This window comes from Colletotrichum phormii (assembly GCF_030913505.1).
Source record: "Colletotrichum phormii strain CBS 102054 chromosome Unknown BDP81scaffold_18, whole genome shotgun sequence".
NCBI classification, from domain to species: Eukaryota; Fungi; Ascomycota; class Sordariomycetes; order Glomerellales; family Glomerellaceae; genus Colletotrichum; species Colletotrichum phormii.
This window is the reverse complement of record NW_026851460.1, coordinates 678,593-696,900: the sequence shown is the minus strand read 5'-3', so window position 1 is coordinate 696,900 and position 18,308 is coordinate 678,593. Positions and strand designations below refer to the sequence as shown.

At 52.7% G+C, this 18,308-nt stretch overlaps 4 protein-coding genes across 4 annotated transcripts; 1 reads left to right on the top strand and 3 right to left on the bottom strand.

Moving 5' to 3' along the window:
* Positions 1–930: 930 nt before the first annotated feature.
* On the bottom strand, positions 931–1,232 carry BDP81DRAFT_73452 (uncharacterized protein). Its single transcript, XM_060596217.1, has one exon. It carries the CDS (start codon positions 1,188–1,190, stop codon positions 1,014–1,016), a length of 177 nt encoding a protein of 58 aa, XP_060442019.1. The 5' UTR covers positions 1,191–1,232; the 3' UTR covers positions 931–1,013.
* A 3,197-nt stretch (positions 1,233–4,429) lies between these two features.
* BDP81DRAFT_434847 (uncharacterized protein) lies at positions 4,430–5,421 on the bottom strand. The gene has a single exon (XM_060591000.1). It carries the CDS (start codon positions 5,403–5,405, stop codon positions 4,866–4,868), a length of 540 nt encoding a protein of 179 aa, XP_060442018.1. The 5' UTR covers positions 5,406–5,421; the 3' UTR covers positions 4,430–4,865.
* A 7,725-nt stretch (positions 5,422–13,146) lies between these two features.
* On the top strand, positions 13,147–15,297 carry BDP81DRAFT_380514 (uncharacterized protein). The gene is made up of 2 exons (XM_060586846.1): positions 13,147–13,579; positions 13,659–15,297. The coding sequence occupies exons 1-2, from the start codon at positions 13,530–13,532 to the stop codon at positions 15,193–15,195; spliced, it is 1,587 nt and encodes a 528-aa protein (XP_060442017.1). The 5' UTR covers positions 13,147–13,529; the 3' UTR covers positions 15,196–15,297.
* Positions 15,243–17,287, bottom strand: BDP81DRAFT_355048 (family 10 glycosyl hydrolase). The gene is made up of 3 exons (XM_060586275.1): positions 16,617–17,287; positions 15,924–16,559; positions 15,243–15,863 (listed from the first exon to the last, which is right to left on the bottom strand). The coding sequence occupies exons 1-3, from the start codon at positions 16,842–16,844 to the stop codon at positions 15,624–15,626; spliced, it is 1,104 nt and encodes a 367-aa protein (XP_060442016.1). The 5' UTR covers positions 16,845–17,287; the 3' UTR covers positions 15,243–15,623.
* Positions 17,288–18,308: the final 1,021 nt, after the last annotated feature.

Here is an 18,308-nt window from a genome sequence, read left to right as displayed (position 1 = left end):
CATCCTGCAAGTCTGGAAACCGCACCCTCCCCCCCGGGCGAGACGGCTAGGTCCCAGGCAAGGTACCGTGGTACCCAGACAGTAGACCCCAGGCCTCAGGGCCCCCCTTCATGTTGTCCAAGGGGGGAGGGGGGAGGTGAGAGATCATGGATGAGAAAGGAGGGAAGGGGGAGTGTGGCATTAGCCAGCCCAAAAGCCACGCCAGGACAGGCCCTGGCTTCCTTGCAAAAGATGCCCGTCCCATGCCACGCCACGCCATGCCATGCCATGCCTATGCCAGGTACCCGTACCGGGCCCCAAAGTGAAGAGAGGCGTTTTGGGTACGAAGTACTCCGTAGTGTACCTACCTTACCTACCCAACTTTAGCTACCCGTACGTAGCCCGTTTTGTGCCTGGCACCTTGCCCAGCTAAGGTAAGGTACACTACGGAGTACTCGCTGCGTATTTGGTGCTGCCCTCAGAAGATGAGCAGTGTAAAAACACTTCAGGCAAGCCAAACGGGAATCCTTGCTCCATGCCGATAATCAGGTACGTATGGATGATCTTGACTGCGCTGGGTGGCTGGGTATATCTGTAGTAAAGAGGGAGAGGAGAGCCTGAGCGAGAGATCGAGAGAGAGAGGCAGCTGAAAGTTCTTGCTTGTTCCGCTGTTCGATATTTGGCATTGCGAGGCTTATCCGTACAGAATTGTTGTTCAGAGGCGAAAGCATGGAACGTACAGAGTACTGTGAGGTAGCGGCTACCTCACACCCGTCTCCTTAGGCTATCGGGGAAGCTCTTGGAACTGCACCAATCGAGACTAGAGCCATGCCGTGGCTTCTCGCCGGTGGATGCGCACTGCGTGACTGCGCAACCTTGGTGTGGCAGCAAAGAGTCAGGAGTCAGGAGTCAGGAGTCAGGACTCAGGCAAGGCCTTTGGTCTCCTTTTGGCTTCAGGGAGAGGGCGACTGAAATGGTGGAATGCCCTAGCTCGGCCAACTTGAGGCGGCGAGGTGAAGCAGCTTGAATGGTGCTTACCTTACCTCACCATACTTTCTGTGTCCTATTTTCAGGTCCAAGTGTCTGTCTGGCTCCGAATCGTCTCGCGGCTTGTCCCCAGTCCGCCTATCCCGTACCTTAGTATTAGTCGCTGATCCTACTTTGCGCCGCTGGTCTCCTGCCAGCAGTTGCTGTTGAGGCCCAACCAGCATGGTTCATGTCTGCACAACTGGCGCGATCCGGTGAAAATTCAATGGCGAAGCAGCCAAAATCGCGGCCTTGGAAAGGAAAGAAAACAACGAAAAGGAAAAGAGAAGAAGAAGAAGAAGAAGAAAGAAAGACAATGCGCAAATGCAAAAGGGTCTGCGATGACTGATTCCCGGTACATTGGGCTGGTCCACTCATGGAAGCATCAGAAAGAGTGCAGGGCTCCTCACGTATGTATCCGGAGCAGCAGGGCACTTGCACCACATCGCCGGTATTCGTACACTGTGTATGAGCCTATAGGGTATCTTTACCACCAATGCATCCGCAATGGGAGTGAATCAAACCCATCCACTTGGGGCAGGCAGACCACTGATCAGCGAGTGAGGTAACTTCTGTCCCACAAGAAGGACCGCCGAGCAAAGAATGGGCTCTGGGAATCGGAGATGGGGAAAGGGAGAGAGGACAGAGAATCAGAGATACGGAGTACTTACGGATACTCTGTGCTTGGTGCCCCGTACTCTCTGTACTGGACGGCAGTAAGGTCAGATATCCACCGGTACATGGAACGCCGAGGTTCCTTTTGCCGGTACTTATCGCTTCATCCGTCCTCACCTTAGGCTCACCGGAATACCTCGATTTTATCCCCGTCTCCATCTTTGCTAGCAGCTTGCGGCTTGCCCTTCTGCTTGTCTCCTGCTGCGCTCTGCACTGACGGTTGTCGCCCCTACTAGGATCTTCCTGAAAGACCACGGAGAGCAGGGGTCAGTGGCCGTCAGGGGTACACTCTATCCGACCAATTCATCCATCCGTCCACGCACACATGAAAGGATGATGATGGAGGACTGGAGAACGAGCCTCGACGTTGCTTCCAATCCACGTTGCCATGCTGCTGATTGTTGTGTGTGTGTGTGTGCGTGTGTGTGTGTGTGTGTGTACGGATTTTCGTATGTGTCCCTCCCATGCTTGCATGCCTCCCTCCCTCCATGTCTCCCTCCCGCACTTCACCTCTCCCATGCTTCCACTTCCACCTCCAGAGCCTTTTCTCAGACATAGCGGCTTGAGAGAACCCTTGTTCTGCGTGCTGCCGACCTGTCATTCTGCCGCGGTCCTTAGCGCATGTATTCGCTGCAACCCGATTCAAAACGCTGCTGTCGCATGCTTTGCGAAAGACTCTCTGTTTAGTCAGTCGCATCCTTTAATTAGCTTCGCCCTCACGGCTCACTTCAGCTCAGCTCAGCTTGGCTGTGTTTGTGCACAACATTCATCGGAGCAGGTGCTGCAGTAAACAAAAATAGCTACTTGCCATGCGTCATGTCGTGTTAGTAAGAGAGGAAAATCGCATTGAAGAGGAAAAGGGAAAAGAATAGAGAGTCTCGATGCTTTTGCAAGTTCGGCTCCCGATATCCCCTTCACACACACGAAGAGACTTCGCTTGCCAAACTTGCTGCACACCCTCTCTTTCGCTTTCTCGTCTCTTCTTCCGCACATTCTTGCTTATTGTTGCAAGGCTCTCCCATCTTTGCATTCTGATGAGAGCTGCACGTCCCGTCTGACTCTCACGACTCGGGCGGGTGTGGGCTCTAGCTGCGGGCCAAACCGAAGCAGCAATGTGAACGAAGGGTCGCATTATACGGAGGCATCCATGCCGATGGTTCTCGGTGATTACAACTTTGTGTGTCGCGTTCCCTGTGATGCCTTCGTTGGACAGCCATGGCCGGGCCCAGCCTGACAGCGCCGATATGCTATTGTCCAAGTGTGGCTGTCCGACCCAAGATGGTGAGCGTAAATCACACTGCCTCGTACGTTCCATCCCTTGGTTCCTCGAGCAGCTTTGGCGGGCGGCCGGCGACGACGACCCGGGCGTGTCACTCTTCTCCCTGCCGTGCTCCTCATTTCGGAGGGGGAATGGTGACAGCGATCCGTTGCCCATCATCACGGAGCCCGTGCCCCCTCGGTGAGCACCATGATATCCAGGCACTCCAGGTCTGTCATCCTGGCTGCTCCTTTTGCTTCTTCCGCTTGCTGCTTCCCCGTTGCTCCGCTTCAAAAATTTCTTCCGAGCCGCCAGTCATGGACAGCTTGTCGGGTAAAAAAGGCGAGAGTAAGAATTCGCCCGTATGTTCGCTTCGAGCCGCGCACCTCCCGTCGGCTTGTTTATAATATCGTCTGCAAAATCTTGATTTGCTTCTCATATGCGGATTTGCTGCTATTAGGCCGAACACGAGGGCGGGCCGCGGAAATGGCCTCTGTTGTCTGAGCCTTGGAATTGTCCCGTTGGACAAAACACCTTGAGAGGCGGCTAGATCCAGCATATTCGGTCAATGACCAATCCATGGCATGCAACCAGCCAACTCCTGAGGCTAGTGTGCGACCTATCCGTCGTGCCTCGCGATGAGCCACAGCATCTGATAATTCGTTCCCGTCCTGGGTCGGTGCTTGCAACACCATCCTGTGTATGAGGCCCACGTGTCTGCACCTTCCTAGAACCCATTCTTCACGTCCTCTTTGGCCAGTTTGCGGGCGGGCGGTAACCAAATCAATGGCTCTGTCAGATTCACACAACCTGAAAATCCCGTTCTGTCACAGAACTGTGAGGTTCTGCGCGTCGTGGCGCACTCGGGAACGGGAACAAGACAACCGCTGTCAGGTAAACCAACTGTCTACAAAAGCGCAGTGCAATGTTGAACCTACAGGATCCAGAAAAGTTTAACCGTGTGTCGTCATCATCGCGAAACACGAACTCAATATCTCGCGATCCAAAAGGAATTATTGACGGCCGCTCGGAACCCTCCTCCAAAGTTTTCATAGCGGCCGCGGAAGGACGGCTGGACGGGTAGCCCTCGGTCAGAGGTACACGGGCGATACGGGACTTTGCCAATGTTTCTTGGACGGTACGCAGCTGTGCACCAACATATCAACGGATGGCAACTGGCATGCGGCCCAAGATCCGCTTAGCCAAGACAATAATCGACTTGCTGAATCGCCAGAAAATTGACGGTACGCCCGTCTCGACGTGTGCCTTCTTGTCTCTTCTGACTAGATAGGCGATGGGTCTTCCGTTCCGGTGCCGACCGGTTTAGAAGCGTGAGCATGAACATCTGCCACAAGCGATGCGAGGATTTGCGTCAGTTCTCATATCCGCAAATCTCTAGTATCCGGAGAACCGGCTGCTCCTGTACGATTGACAGTGAGAGAGAGAGAGAGAGAGAGAGAGAGAGAGCGAGAGAGAGAGAGAGAGAGAGAGAGAGAGAGAGAGCGTGAAGTAAGGTAAGTGGCTCCCTGAGTGAGTGCACAGAGTAGGCCCAAAGATGACGTTGATTGGGCGCACCATCTGAACTCTTCGGGCTCGGCTTGTCTAGTCTTTGAAACTCAGTCGATGATTCCGAATGTCAGTATCTTTTCCCCTTGGAACTGAGGCAATTCTCAGGGACGTAGGGTTCAAGACGGGATGAGCAGGGGTGCATTAGTGACGATCTTTTGACGGTGCGTCCTTGATCATGCTTCCGAGGCAAAAACAAGAATTCTCAACGTCCTCTCATGATGGAGGCGATCGCCAGGTGGGTAAAAGGCGAATTTAGGCCAGCGACCTTCCGTGTCTGTCACCTCCGAGCAGTAGGTGAGCATCGCGCCAGGAAGATCCGCGGCGGATTCCTCACTAGCCTTTCCCACCGCGAAGCCCCTCAGACGAAGATCAGTCCGCTGTAAGACTGTTTCATCTGACAACGATCGCCACGGCCTCTGTTCTCAATACGGCATGTAACAGACTTGCTGGTGAGCCACCAAACACTGACCGCTCGCCCAAAGAAGACAAGCAGGCGACGGGCTTCAGTGGTTGCATGAAGCGAGCGGATCGTTCCCGTCCGCTCGCGCAGCCCATGTCGTTGATGAGGCACGCCGCATACCAGTCTAGTCATTTGCAGAGGCACCGATTTTGTGAGTACCTGGCGATTGAACTTTTGAGAAGCAACGATTCGCTTCCTATCGCTGATTGTCTTCTGATTGCGTCTCTCCTGAAAAGACTTTACTCTGGTGGCTTGGGCGCTGTGATGTTCGACTGTCTTTGGTATAATCGAGACTGGTGCGGCGATGCATCGGTGGGCGTGGCATGGGTTGACCGTAGTGGTGGAAAGCTTTGTCGCTAGAAACACGTTTCCCATCCTATCTCGAATTCGCGGCGATTGTGCGTGCAAACCAACGATCTCCCTGTCACAAATGATCATTGAGGGAGAGAGCGGCAGCGGCAGGGTTCCCAGTTTCCGTACAGAGTATCTGCAGTCACAAGTACGCCAAGTGAATCGTTTGGTTGGCGATGGCCTACACGATCATCACCTCTGTCATTGCTAACAGCACGAATATGACAGGTGAGCAAACATGTCGTTCAAGACGAGCTTGGCTTGCTGGTTAACGAACAGCAGCCGCAAACAATCATGTTTCCACGGAAGGCAAGGTCCAACAACGTTCGTTGCCTTTGTTGTCTCTCGTCTCGGTAACCATCTCGCGTAGCGTTGTGTCCCCATTGCTCGAAATAGGCGGACGAGACAACTTTCCCATCAATCAATCCGGAACCCTGCAGACGTCGCCTTTCTCTGTATTCGTAGCTGCCATTGCGCTGCGGTCGTTTGTTCGCATACCCCTCTGCCCCGTCCATGTCGTTCAGCCAAGGCTTCCCTGTCTGACGGCGGATTCAGGGACCTTTGTCCGCCTCTAGGGCTCGGTGATAGGGGACCTGAGCACTGTCCTTCCAGTGAACTGCTGCTGCATCGAAGCCTTCCAGAAGCTGTGGAAGCATGGAAGCATAAAGTAAAAGACGCTTGGGAGCCCTGCAGCAGCCCTCGCCCCCTCGGGAACTGGCTCAGTGCAGGAAACCCGCCGTTGAGGATGAGAATACCCTGGTAAAAGGGTGGGTATGGAGTGCTTCCTCCAGGATCCACCCAGCAAGTCCACTCGGTCCTATGTACTGCGATACTTCACACCGTGTTGACTTGTCCCCGGTGCTGATAATTGCACTGTATGTTTCAGGGATCCTCGCGGGATCGTTGCCCGGGTCCTGGAGGCTGGTTGGCGCCGGGGCCCAAGACGCCTTGTCGATGGCCTCGAGGAGAGATATCCGGGCATCTGGTTCTCGGGGGAGGATACCTTGCGGCCGAAAGCAAAAGGTTGATGGCCCGGTGGGTGTACGGATTGGTCTGAGATAAATCAGCGTTTACTGGGAAACAGGCCTGGTAAAGCAACTCGCGACTCGACGAGGCCCAACAGTACCCATATCCGTATGAGGGTTTGCCATAGGTGGAGGAAACTACCGCGGCAGGACGATGTCATGGCACACATGTCCAGAGAAAGGCGGTACGTAGTGCCCGTTGCTCCCGTACCGCTCAAAGCAAGGTAATCAAAACTGTTGGCACCGCCGTTCCTGCATTAGCCCATTCGCCGGCTTGGGTCTGCTGGGGGAAACATGCGATGAAACAGGGGTAAAATTGTGACCCTCCTCGGTTGGATACCGAGGAACCGGTCGTCCATCAACAAGAAGCTCATGCTTCCGCCCCCTTTTCGGGAGGCCAATTGCCGTCCAACGTGAGCCGATGGCTGCTTAACGCTCTCGTCTCGGAAACCGCCTCGACGCCCTCTAAACAAGTGGTTGCAACGGGTGGTGCTTTCCAATTCGTCGCGCGTGTGCGGATGACGCCCAGCGATGCTCGCGTACCGGTAGTCGTATGTGCAAACCCCGTTGCATTTGAGGGTAATCATGTGACTTCTGTGGCAAAGAGGGAACCTCGCCGGCTGGTCAAATGGTACCCCGAGGTCTGATGAGGTTGTACCCTGTCAAAGCCCAACCCAACCCAACGGTGAGGACCTGCCACGCCCACCACTTCGGTTAGCTCCACCAAGCCATGTGCAACGCGCCTCTGTCCACAATTCCGCATGCTGGGCCGGCGGATGAAGCCGTGATCCTTTGTGTCCACCTTTCGTGGCTTGCGATCCCACGACCAGCGGCAGACACCGACTCAAGTTGACCAAGCCGGAGCGAAATTCAACGTCCAAGAACCTTGCAGACAAGGCTTTCGTTGCCGGGCACTTGGGACCAACGGAAAATTGAAGGAAAACGGCCCTTTGGGCGACCCTAGCCATGCTGGTATGTCGACAGGGCTTGTAGGGAGCTCGAACTTCATCGCTGGGTCGGGTTTTGGTTGGTGCCACGTTTGGTGAAGAGTCTGCCCCGGAGCCAGTTCCGACCAATTGCCCGCCGCGAGGATCTCTCTTCAACGGGGCCGGCGCCACGTACGTACTATAGCCGCTGAGACTGAGCTGTCGGTGAAGGTTGCCACTAATTTCTGTAAAAACTATGCTGTATTCAAGCTTCATAACGACCCGAAGGTCAAGGTGTCAAGATGGTGCAGGGCCCCTAGTCTTGTTGAGGGGGTACGGAGATCCCGTCTCGATCAGCCGGTGAAGAGCTCGTATACTAAGGGACACCGAGACCACAGTGGATATTGGTAGCGGATCAAGTTGACTGTTGGAAATTTGTTGTTGGAAATTTGACCTCCAAATTCCTAATGAGAGCTTTCTCGGTGAGCCAGACCGCAATCTAGCTCTGATCAAGCGAGGAGACGATGCCAGAAGTGCTCAGAAAGCTCCGGCGCGCCGAATGCTGCGGCAGGGCCGGGCGGCGGTCTATGGCAGCAGCGCAAATTTGTCACAAATGACAGGCATCAATGATCGTTTCGTCGCCCACCGCAGATGTTGGTGAACTGACTGTCTTTTTCGTGGCGTGCTAGAGAGACGCAAAAGTCGACAACAGACGCGTCGCATTATACCATCCACACTTCCAAAGGTTGCCCTGTATCCACCTCTGCGGTGCTGGAAGGGTTCCAGAAACTTTCTGCTTGGGCAAACGAAAAGAGTTTGGAGCGACAGGTCATGACTCAGCCCTGTCGTTTGAGCCTGTTGCGAAGGTGGTTATCCGTGTCCGTCTACAGATACGGATAGCGTTGAGTAGCATTGGCTGCACAGACCAACACGGCATTTTGGAAGTCTCGAACCGGCTGATTGCGACTGGTCCAAGTTGATGAGGATGTTCGGAGACGAACTCTATAGCGAGTCAGAGCGGGCACCTACATGCTGCGACCGGAAGCGAGTGAACGTTTCCTCGCGTGGCCAGATCGGCCAATTGCATCGGCAACGTTGAGTATCCGTAGTGGTCTCCTCAAAGACATGCGGTGACAGGCTTGCATCCTTGACAATTCGGAGAGATCCATCATCCATTATCCATGATGGGCTTGCTCGTCTAGAGTGTCGAAGCCAGACGGTGTGAAGGGCTTAGGGCACAGCAATCAAAGTTCAACAACAAGCGACTTGCTGGCTTCAGTTGATTGCCAAGTGGGTGGTTGGTGCTAGCTGTATCCGTACAGCCTGTGGGCTGTCACAAAGGTGCCGTTAAAACCTTGTCGGGGATGAGATGGGACGGAGGGATGGGGATAGACCTCGTGGCACCGGGGAAGGTGTTCCGCCAGGTGTGCGCGGGAGTCTGCCGGTGAGGGATCCATGATCCATCAGAGAAGCGGTGCGTTGCGATGCGGTTTGGTGTAGAACGGTGGAACCAGAAGCAGCAGCTCGAGCTGTGACCATGACCATGTGGTGACAGCGTTGCAATGGTGATTGTCGTGTTGGCCCTTTGGGACCCTGGGCGGAAGCGTTTGCAATTTTAAAAATTTTCTCGTCTTTTTTGATGACAATAACCCGGGGATCCTCAAGCTCAGACGGCAGACCGAACTCTGGCAGCTGGGTGTGGTGGTGGTGGAGTCCTGGAACCGGCTCTCGTTTGCGTCACCCCCCGTCCCAAAATTGTTCGCTTGTTCTTCTGGAAAATAGGATCTGCGGTGTCACCCTGCTCGAGGCATATGGATCATGTTTGCGGGGCCGAGAATATGTGTCTTCTGTTTGGGACAGATTGTCGCGTCTGCGTCGTCTGGGGAGGGTTTTGAGATGATGGATTTTCGCAGATTTCCCTCTCATTGGGATGCAAATGGAAGTGAGGGCAGAAAGAGAGGAAAAGGGGGCAAGCCGTGAGCAACAAATGTGAGCGAACAGCAAACGGCATGTGAAGATTGCCCTGGAGCATTTGCGTGGATAAGGGAAGTAAGGAGTGATTATTCCGTACACCGTACCTTACGGATACGGATATTCGATCGATCGAAGAAAGGTGCGAAGGTGTGAAGGTGTGACGGATGCCCGCCCACACCTTCCTCTAAGGTACCAGTTCACCGAGGGCAACATCAGCACACTCAGGTTCCTTCCGCATCTCTACCTACCTACCTTACCGGGCTTGCCTTTGGCTTGCGTCGCCTCTATGGAAGCGAAGAAGAAGGTGCTACGTAATCGTTATTTGCCGGGCCGTGCCTGCCTGCAGCCGCCGGTTGTTGCTGCTGTTGTTGACCGGGACCTCAAGGTTTCCAAATGCCAGTTTTGTTGACTTCTATTTACCCAACAGAGAATGCACTCCTCGCGGCTTGACGTCGGGAGGAACCCACAATTGACAATTGGAGGCTGGAACTGCGCACTTTCTTTTTAGGCCCAAGGTCAAACATCTCGCTATCGTTGCCTCACCGAATTAAGGTAAGGTAAGAAGAGATTGCTCGGCATTCCCTGCACGTTGTAAGCACCTCGTCACCGAGGTGAGCCCGTGTACCGTGTACGAAGTACGGAGTACGGAGTACGGAGTATCGAACACACGCAAGGTGGAATCGGTGGATGGGACTTCTGTTCTCCACCACCAAGATCTGCTGAGAGTGTGCCGAGGATCAAAGACAAGTCTGACAGGTGCTTTCTTCTTCCATTGCTGAGCATACCCGATTCCCAAGCACTCGCTTCGATGGATGGGGAAAAGAAAGAAACGGGCTTGTCGTCATATCCCTCGGCTGTGAGTCCATATACGAGCTCGTCGCCGGCCGGCTCAATCTGACCTTTCCCCCGTCACTGGTGACGATGGTACCCACCTCGGTGAGAGCCGTCAACCGCCCAGTTGACACATCGTGGTGTGAGCTTTCGGGTTATTTCAACGTCAATTGACCTATTTAGGGATAAAAGAAGCATTTGCGAACTGCTATTGATATTAACAGAATATTCGTCTAAATGACCTGTTCTGGACAAATGTCAGCTTCGAGTTGATCTACAAGTTTGTCGTTTTTGAATGTCTCGTTTCTGGGGTGATATAAGTACCGAATCGTACGGATCAGGGCATTCAGCTTTCACAGACTGGAAGACATTGGAAGACATATTTGTCAGACAGATGAGCCCACTAGAGGGTTTGAAGACAATCTGACATTTGCTCCGGCCGATTTCTAAGCACAATGTTTTCAGAGTGCATCATGTTGAGCAATCCGACAATCCAGGAGCCAGCTAAAGCCTCTGCACCCTAGTCGGACGTGAAGGTATACTTACGGCATAAAAGAACCGGAACTAGCAGGCGTCTGTTGTAGTAAGATATGTAGCCATACTTCATGCAGCCGAGTGGAAACGCTGTAGAAGTAGTCTTATCTACGAGTACCTGGTTCTGCTGATTACAACGTGTATACATCGTATACGTCTACAAACGTCCTGTTGTAGAGTCGAGCCGAGATGTTAAATGAGGCGATTCAAGGAATGGAATCAAAAGATACTCACCGTTTCACGTTTCATCTTGCATACTAATCGATTCGTCACAGTAAATGAGAGTTTCGGGTGCCCATCTCCAGATGTCCCAAACAGGATCTTGCCATATATGAGGCATGGAGCCATTACAGTGATTGATGGACTGCACTGTTAAAGGCTCATTGCATCTCATCGGCTGTTGAAAACTACCTATCATGGGAACTGAAATCTCTGTCACTCATACGTCCATCCTGATGAAGAAATTTAGTCCATAGAAGAAGGGTAGCCTTGGTATCACGATCTAGTCGAAGGACATATCCTCCTTAACAAAAAGCTGTGTAGGTTAAGAAGCTATCTATTCCTGGCAGATACCATAGGCGGTATGGTACTCGTAATACCTGTAAGGATGAAAGGCCTTGCAGGTTTGTCAGTGAGATTCGATCTTGACAACCCACTGCAATATGCTGGCCAAAGATGCAAACCCGCCATGGATACTAGTAGCTAACAACTGCGGTAGAGGATGAGATATTTTTGCGACGGCGACTGAATCCATTTAACATCTAGCGAGTTGCTGCGACTAACAGCGGCAAGAAGATGATTGACGTCTCAAATCAAAAGTAAAAAGCTCCCCTGTAGAGACCGCCTACCGGGTCGAATGATGCGTTGGATGACTTCAACCACAATTCGAGTTGAACAGGAGTTTTCCTTGATACTGAACATCGGAACGCCTTTGAAACTCTCTCATCTATCCTCCATCTTGCGTTGGGTGTTGGTTCCTCGTTATCACTCTTTCTACTCTCCATCCGACGAAGGACGACACAGTCTCTCGAGAAAACCGCCATCTAATGCAGCATCGATCTGTAGCATTAATTCATCTGCAACTCTGTTTTCACCCAACTGAACACATTTACTCAGTGTTTGGCCTGACCAAATCCGCACTATGGCAATATTCATTCTATGATTTGCGTCCGAAGTTTCTGTCAATATCTCAAGGACTGGATAAGAACTCCGCCGACATTCTTCCTCATTCTGTTCTTCTCCCTGCTTGAACATCCATAACTTAACCTCAACGAGGGACCATACCATATAGATCCAAGAGAGCCATCAAGGTTGTCCATTGGCAAAGAGCAGACTGCTCACAAAGACCGTCTCCCTTCCCTGAATGAGATTGCCCCCAATATCCTAGTATAACTTCAGTCGTGATGATGACAGCAGCGGCGAGTCCATGGATCCTCCATGGGCCAGTTTCGGTCAAACTGAACTTGTGTTCCTTCATTACGTCCTCGTAACATCTACGAACCTTTGCCTGGGCCGCTCCGATGTCAAAACTGTTGAGAACCTCGACAGATGTCCGGAGCTCAGGGTCAAATGGTTTCGGGTCTGGTTCCTGCTGCCAATATCCTTCAAGTCTCATACTTCTCTCACTACAAAGAGCTGAATCCCAACTCTTCTAGACTAGGGTATTTGTGGAAGATCCATCTCTCCGCTGGATGGATTGATGAGGCGTGCAAGCGCCTGATTATCACGCTACAATGACTGTGCAGAATGAAGAGCTCTTTTTCGAGGTTTACAATTGATACGTGAAATAATGATAGCCTTGAAAACCTCTGGTGCAGCCGACGGTTTGATAGTTGTAATACAGGCTGGTTGTTGTTTGGCTAGCTTCTCCGTTGCCATAAGCCAGTTGGCAGTCTGTTCATGGTGCTGGCGGAGGGTTTATCGAGAATCTAAAACACTAAGTACACATACCATGGACTGTGTTCGGGAATAATTTGAAGAGCCTTCCTGGTTTTCTCAACTAAATCTTTTAGGACGTGGCAATTACTAAGTAGCTACCTCGCCCAAGACTATCTATTGACTACCTTCGACAATCATGAGATGATGCCACCTACTTAAGCGAACGATCAAAAAACATCACAAAAAGGAATGATAACCATGTAAGACCTACCGCATCTAGATAATCAACTCATACGTATCGACGCGCCTCTGGCTTTGCTGCTGGTGCATCTGACAGCTGATGCAACGCTAAATACCACTGTGTCGCCTGCATGCGGTGCTGTTTAGGGGATCTCACCCGCGTTCTTTGTCCACTTCCTTTCGAGAACACGAGCTTTAAGTCGTAGGGCTGAAGTTGCCAACCAAATGCGTACTTTCTGCAGAAATTCCAAGCATTTCGTTGGTCGTTCATTCTTGGCGAACGGTACCCCAATTCCAAACCCGGACAGAATCTTGCCACGATGCCTACAGGATCGGGAATGGTGCCACTCGAAGTCACTGGTGTGCCCTCAAACTTCCAGAGGCAACACCGTTGGCGAGTTCGTACTTATCCCTGGAAGTCCCGCACCAACACTCTTCTCCTTCACCTTATTTGCGATAAGGTGAGGTCAGAGTGCCAGCAGTGCTCAGGATACCACCGCGGACTCTTCCGAATAGGGCCATTTGCACCGTTTACATGGGTGCGAGCAACGTTGCCAAGGCCAGGCATGTCTGAAAAGCGTCCCGCCGATTGGTTCGTTCGTGTCGATCGGTCTGGGGAACTTTCTGTTGGAGCTACTACATCGGCATGAGCCTCAACCTCCAACTCTCGACTCACATCAAACGCTCGTTGCCTAAGTCAAAAGAGGGGACGGAACTAGAAAAGGAACACATATCGTTATCAACCGAACTCCGTCGTCGAGCGAGATCGACCGCTTCCTCTTCCTATTTCTGCACGTTATAAGATGGCCCGCAAAGGCAGCCGCAAGACAAGAACTGGCTGTTTTACCTGCAAGTAGGTCCCCCCGCCAAGATCATACCCCTCCCTGTGGTTAGGATCGCATTCTTTCTAACCACCACCACCGCCGGAGCAGGGTCCGAAAAGTCAAGTGCGACGAGGCCAAGCCAGAGTGTACACGGTGCTCCAGCACCGGCCGCATATGCGATGGCTACGCGGACCCGGCCCGAGCCGTGTCGGACCAGCCCCGGCTGCTCAAGACCCAGAGCATGTTCCCGAGCATCACCAGGCAGGAGGGCAGGGCGCTGCAGTTCTTTTGCGAATTGGTCGGGCCGAATCTGCCTGGCACCACCGACCCTTACTTCTGGACGCATCTCGTCATGCAATTCAGCCGGTACGAGCCCGCGGTGAGGCATTCTATCGTCGCCATCAGCTCGCTGTACGAGGATGTCGTCCGGGTCCAGGATAGCCCCTTTGACGTGGGGAACGAACAAATCCAGAACAACACCCTCGCGTTGCGTCACTACAACGCCGCGATCAATCAATTGACCGTCATGGAGAACCAGGGGTTGGTGTTGTTGGTGTGTCTCCTCTTTATTTGCATAGAATTCCTGCAGTCTAACCGGGAGATTGCCCTCCGTCACTGCGCTCACGGCACTGCGATACTCGCCAGCGCCGATTCTGCCTCGTACAAGTGGGTGGGGCAATATCTCACGCCATTATTCAGAAGACTGAGCTCATTGCCCTTCTTCTTTGGGAGTGGACCGTCGGATGTGCTCGATTTGAGCATTTCAAGATACCCGATACCGGACTTCTTTGATAACTTTTCCGAAGCCGAGGGTATGATTGACGACGTATTCAATCAAGCGATGCAAGTTATTCGTCGCGGCGATACGTATCGCGTAGGGCAAAAGCATGATGTTCCAATACCATCAGAACTCCTAGAGAAACAGGATATAGTCTTAAGCCAACTGAACCAGTGGTACGCCATGTTCACAGACCTCGAAGCCGGAAAGGGTCAAACGACTTCGAAAAGCTCAAGATTCGGGCGCGCGTTTGCACTGGCGAGGTACCGCATCTGCCTGATCTGGTTGAGCAACGCATTCGTCCGTTCCGAAATGGGCTATGACGACTTCCGCGACGAGTTCAGCAAAGTCGTCGAGGAGACGGCGGAAGCCGCTGCCGAACAAAACAGCACTGATATCAAAACGAGTCCCGCATTCGAAATGGGCTTCATTGCACCGCTTTTCTTCTGCGCACAGCGGTGTAGGAACCTGAGTCGCCGACTGGAAGCCTTACGTCTTCTTAAGCTTCTCGCCGCACCCCAAGAGAACTTGTGGGATAGGGACGGCATGCACGCCCTGGCTCGAAGAATTATCGAAATAGAGCACGGGGTGGAATTGAGTATTGAGGGTCGGGTTACTCCAGGGGTACAACCCAAATACTCGGGCTTGCCACCGGAGACGACGAGGATACAACAGTTCAACGTTGAATTTGTCAGTGGACGCCAAAAGAATCTTTATGGACACGACGTACGCGGCTTCAAGGCGATGTTATTCATGCGGAGTACGAGCGGCGAGATTTATCTTCGGCCCGAGACCTTATTCGAAGAGAACCCTCAACTGCCTGATGACGTGAGTCAAGGGCACATAGGGGCAGTCCTTTTTCCATAAGTTGCGAAAGCAATCAGTTAATGAACATATTAGAAATACAAATAGGAGCCTTGTGCCCCGCGCCCAAAAGATCCCTGATGTAATGGAAAAAGAATCATTGGCACTTGAGAATGTGAAACTGGCTCTAGAGGCTCATCGTAGGTGAAGATTCAAGGTGATTGGGATTGGCCCAGGCCGAGTGATAAACACATCTGCAAAGCATAGGTTTAGTTGGGATGTATTTTGATTGTACATCAGACTAAATACGGCATGCTTTGTTCGAGAGCTCAATGGGCTTGTCATTTTGTGAGAGATAGATCCTGAGACCACGAACGCTACGCTGATTGGGTATCTAAACTTCATCTCGCCCTCATGACTTTGCTTCAGCTAAGCTCTCGACTAGGACGCTTGGTGCAAAGCTCCGCCAACATCCATTTACTCATCATTGACTAGAAAAGCTTCTTGCTCTTGCCAGACTCCAATGACCGCCTTCTTCTGCAGGGAGGTGCAGTCTTGTTCTTCAATGCCTCAAGAACTCCATCGTAAGCCGGGTGCTTGCTGAAGTCCTCGAACCAGAGGAGAGCAGCACCCTCACCCGGGAAGACGGCGGGAACCCAGCTGAACGGGTCGTAGAAATCCCAGATCGTGATGCCAATGCAAGCCGCTACCTGAACACAGGCACTGGTAGACTACGGGCAAGAAAGTTAGCGTTTTCGATGCATCTCAAGATGAGCAACTGAGTAACCTACGTTATAATACGCCTCTTTCTGCCAGGCCAGGTTTGTTTCGTTGACCGGGAGCTCAATGCGGACATCCAGCTCTGTAAGGGCAACCTCGACTCCAAGCTCGGCGTAGCTGCGAATGACCTCGACTTGCTGGTCCAGGCTAGGCGCGCGATCAGCCACGAGATGGGCTTGCATACCAATGCCATTAACCTTGATGCCGTCGTCCTGGAGCAGCTTCACAATGCGCTTGGCGCCCTCGCTCTTGGGACCGACCGACTCGAGGTTGTAGTCGTTGTAGTACAGCTTCGCCGCCGGATCGACCTCCGCCGCGGTGCGGAAAGCCAACTTGAGGTATTCTTCACCGAGAACGTTGTAGAATACGGACTCGCGATATGTGCCGTCCTCGTTAAGAGCCTCGTTGACGACATCCCAGGCGTAGCACTTGCCTTTGTAGTGGCCGGCAACCTCGTGGATGTGTCTGACAATCACCTCGGTGAGCTCCTCCGGCGTCCATGTTGTGGTCTCAACCCAGGGGGCGAGCTGGCTGTGCCAGACAAGAGCGTGACAGCGTAGGATCTGGCCGTTCTCTTCGGCGATGGAGGTCACGATATCACCCTCTGTGAAATTGAAAACACCCGGCGAGGGCTCGGTGAAAAGCCACTGAGCGAGACGTTAGCTTGATGTGTGTCAGATGTGAAATACCATTCAAACACCAACCTTTTGACCATTAGTCGGGGTAGTCTGGCCAAACTCGTTGATGTCGTCGAGGATAGCATCGTACTGCTCGTAAGATGCCTCCAGACCAGCGCGCTCGCGCTGTCCCGGGGAGTCAGTTGCAGCACCAAAGTACAGCAAGCCTGCCTTCTTCGCGTAGTAGTCCAGCTGGGCCGAGGCGATGGGCAATGACGCCGCCAAGAGGGGAACGGTGAGAGATTGGATGTGCATCTTGACCGTTTGGCAACAGTGAGACTCGGGCGATAATCAAGAGGACCTATCTTAAGAGACCGAGGTCGGCGTGGGCGAGGATGAGAGGTCAACAAGGACGCTCCATAACGAGGGCGACGCAATTCATATATGCAAGATCCGGCCCGCGATGCAACTCCGTTTCCCCATGTTTACCCCTATTTTCCGGGCCGCTGGACGAGAACAATCTCCAAATCATCCAATGCAACAGTGCCGAGCTAGCAAGGACTGCCGCCGTGGGGTGACGTCCTCTAAGGGATAGGAACCCGGCTTGAACATGTACCGGCGCCTTGGTCCCAAGACCTGCAAGCCTAGATAACACGGCGTTGGTTGGAAGGCGAGTTTCCAGGTCAAGTCCCGTGATGTGGGCTCCGGGACAAGTGCGCTGGAAGAGGAGTTCATTCCGGCGAGAACCAGAGACGCCATGGTCGTGGTTGAAAAGAACCAATGGCGCTCCCAGCTAGCGGCGTACAGGGATCGTCCCTGGCATGGCCTTCCCCATCTTCTGCTGGGGCGGGATGGGGAACCGTTCAATCAGGCTGTCTGCGGTTAAATTAGAGTTGGATTGAGAGCATTTATCCTAATAGCCTCCTCGGGTAGTCTCCAGAGTCCCCCTCACGGCCGGTGCGGAGGCGTGGAGAATCCCTGACTGTTATTATAACTTCGACCTCTGCGGTTATTGTCGATATCACTGCCAAGTGCGTTTGTTTGGCCGAGCATTCGGCGAGAGCCGAGGCTGTGTTTGACAGCCCTTGACGGGGATGGGGCCACAATGGGATGAGGTTGCTTGGAACGCTAAATGGCTTCGAATATTGAACTGGTCATTGATATGGACAAAGTCCGTCAACAGTGACGAAGGCAATTGACATTGTAGCGCTAGCGTTGATAACCACTTCAGCCAGCCTGATTTGTATGACCCGCGAGGTCCCTCATCATGTGATTCAAAGCAGAGTGAAGTTGACAAGGCGATTGTGCGTACTATGCGATGCTTCCGGGCGTGAACATTGAGACGAGTTGCAACATGCCGTGGGGTAAATTCTCTGTTTGCTGACGCATGTATGAGGGTGTTTGTTACGACGGGCCGTCGTCTCCCAACACCCTCGCGGCAGCGAATCACGTCTTATTCGGGTATTTGTCTCGTTCCAATCCATCATCGCCTCATTGCTTGATCACTTAGGGACTTCTTACAATGCGATTCCGAAAGAGGGATGCCTAAATGCAAGTAGGGTCTCATTCTTGCGTGTGAAATATTACCACGGGGACCCGTGTTGACGTGCATTTCTAGAGGAGACCAACAAGCACGCAACCGAATGAACGAGACGGAGTAATGGCCATAAAATTCGAAGACTCATAGGCAAAGCGCCAGTTAGCAGTCGTGGTTTACCCAACAAGCAAGCAACTGCTTCCGGCTGAAGAAGTGCTGGTTATGAGAATAACTACCATGAA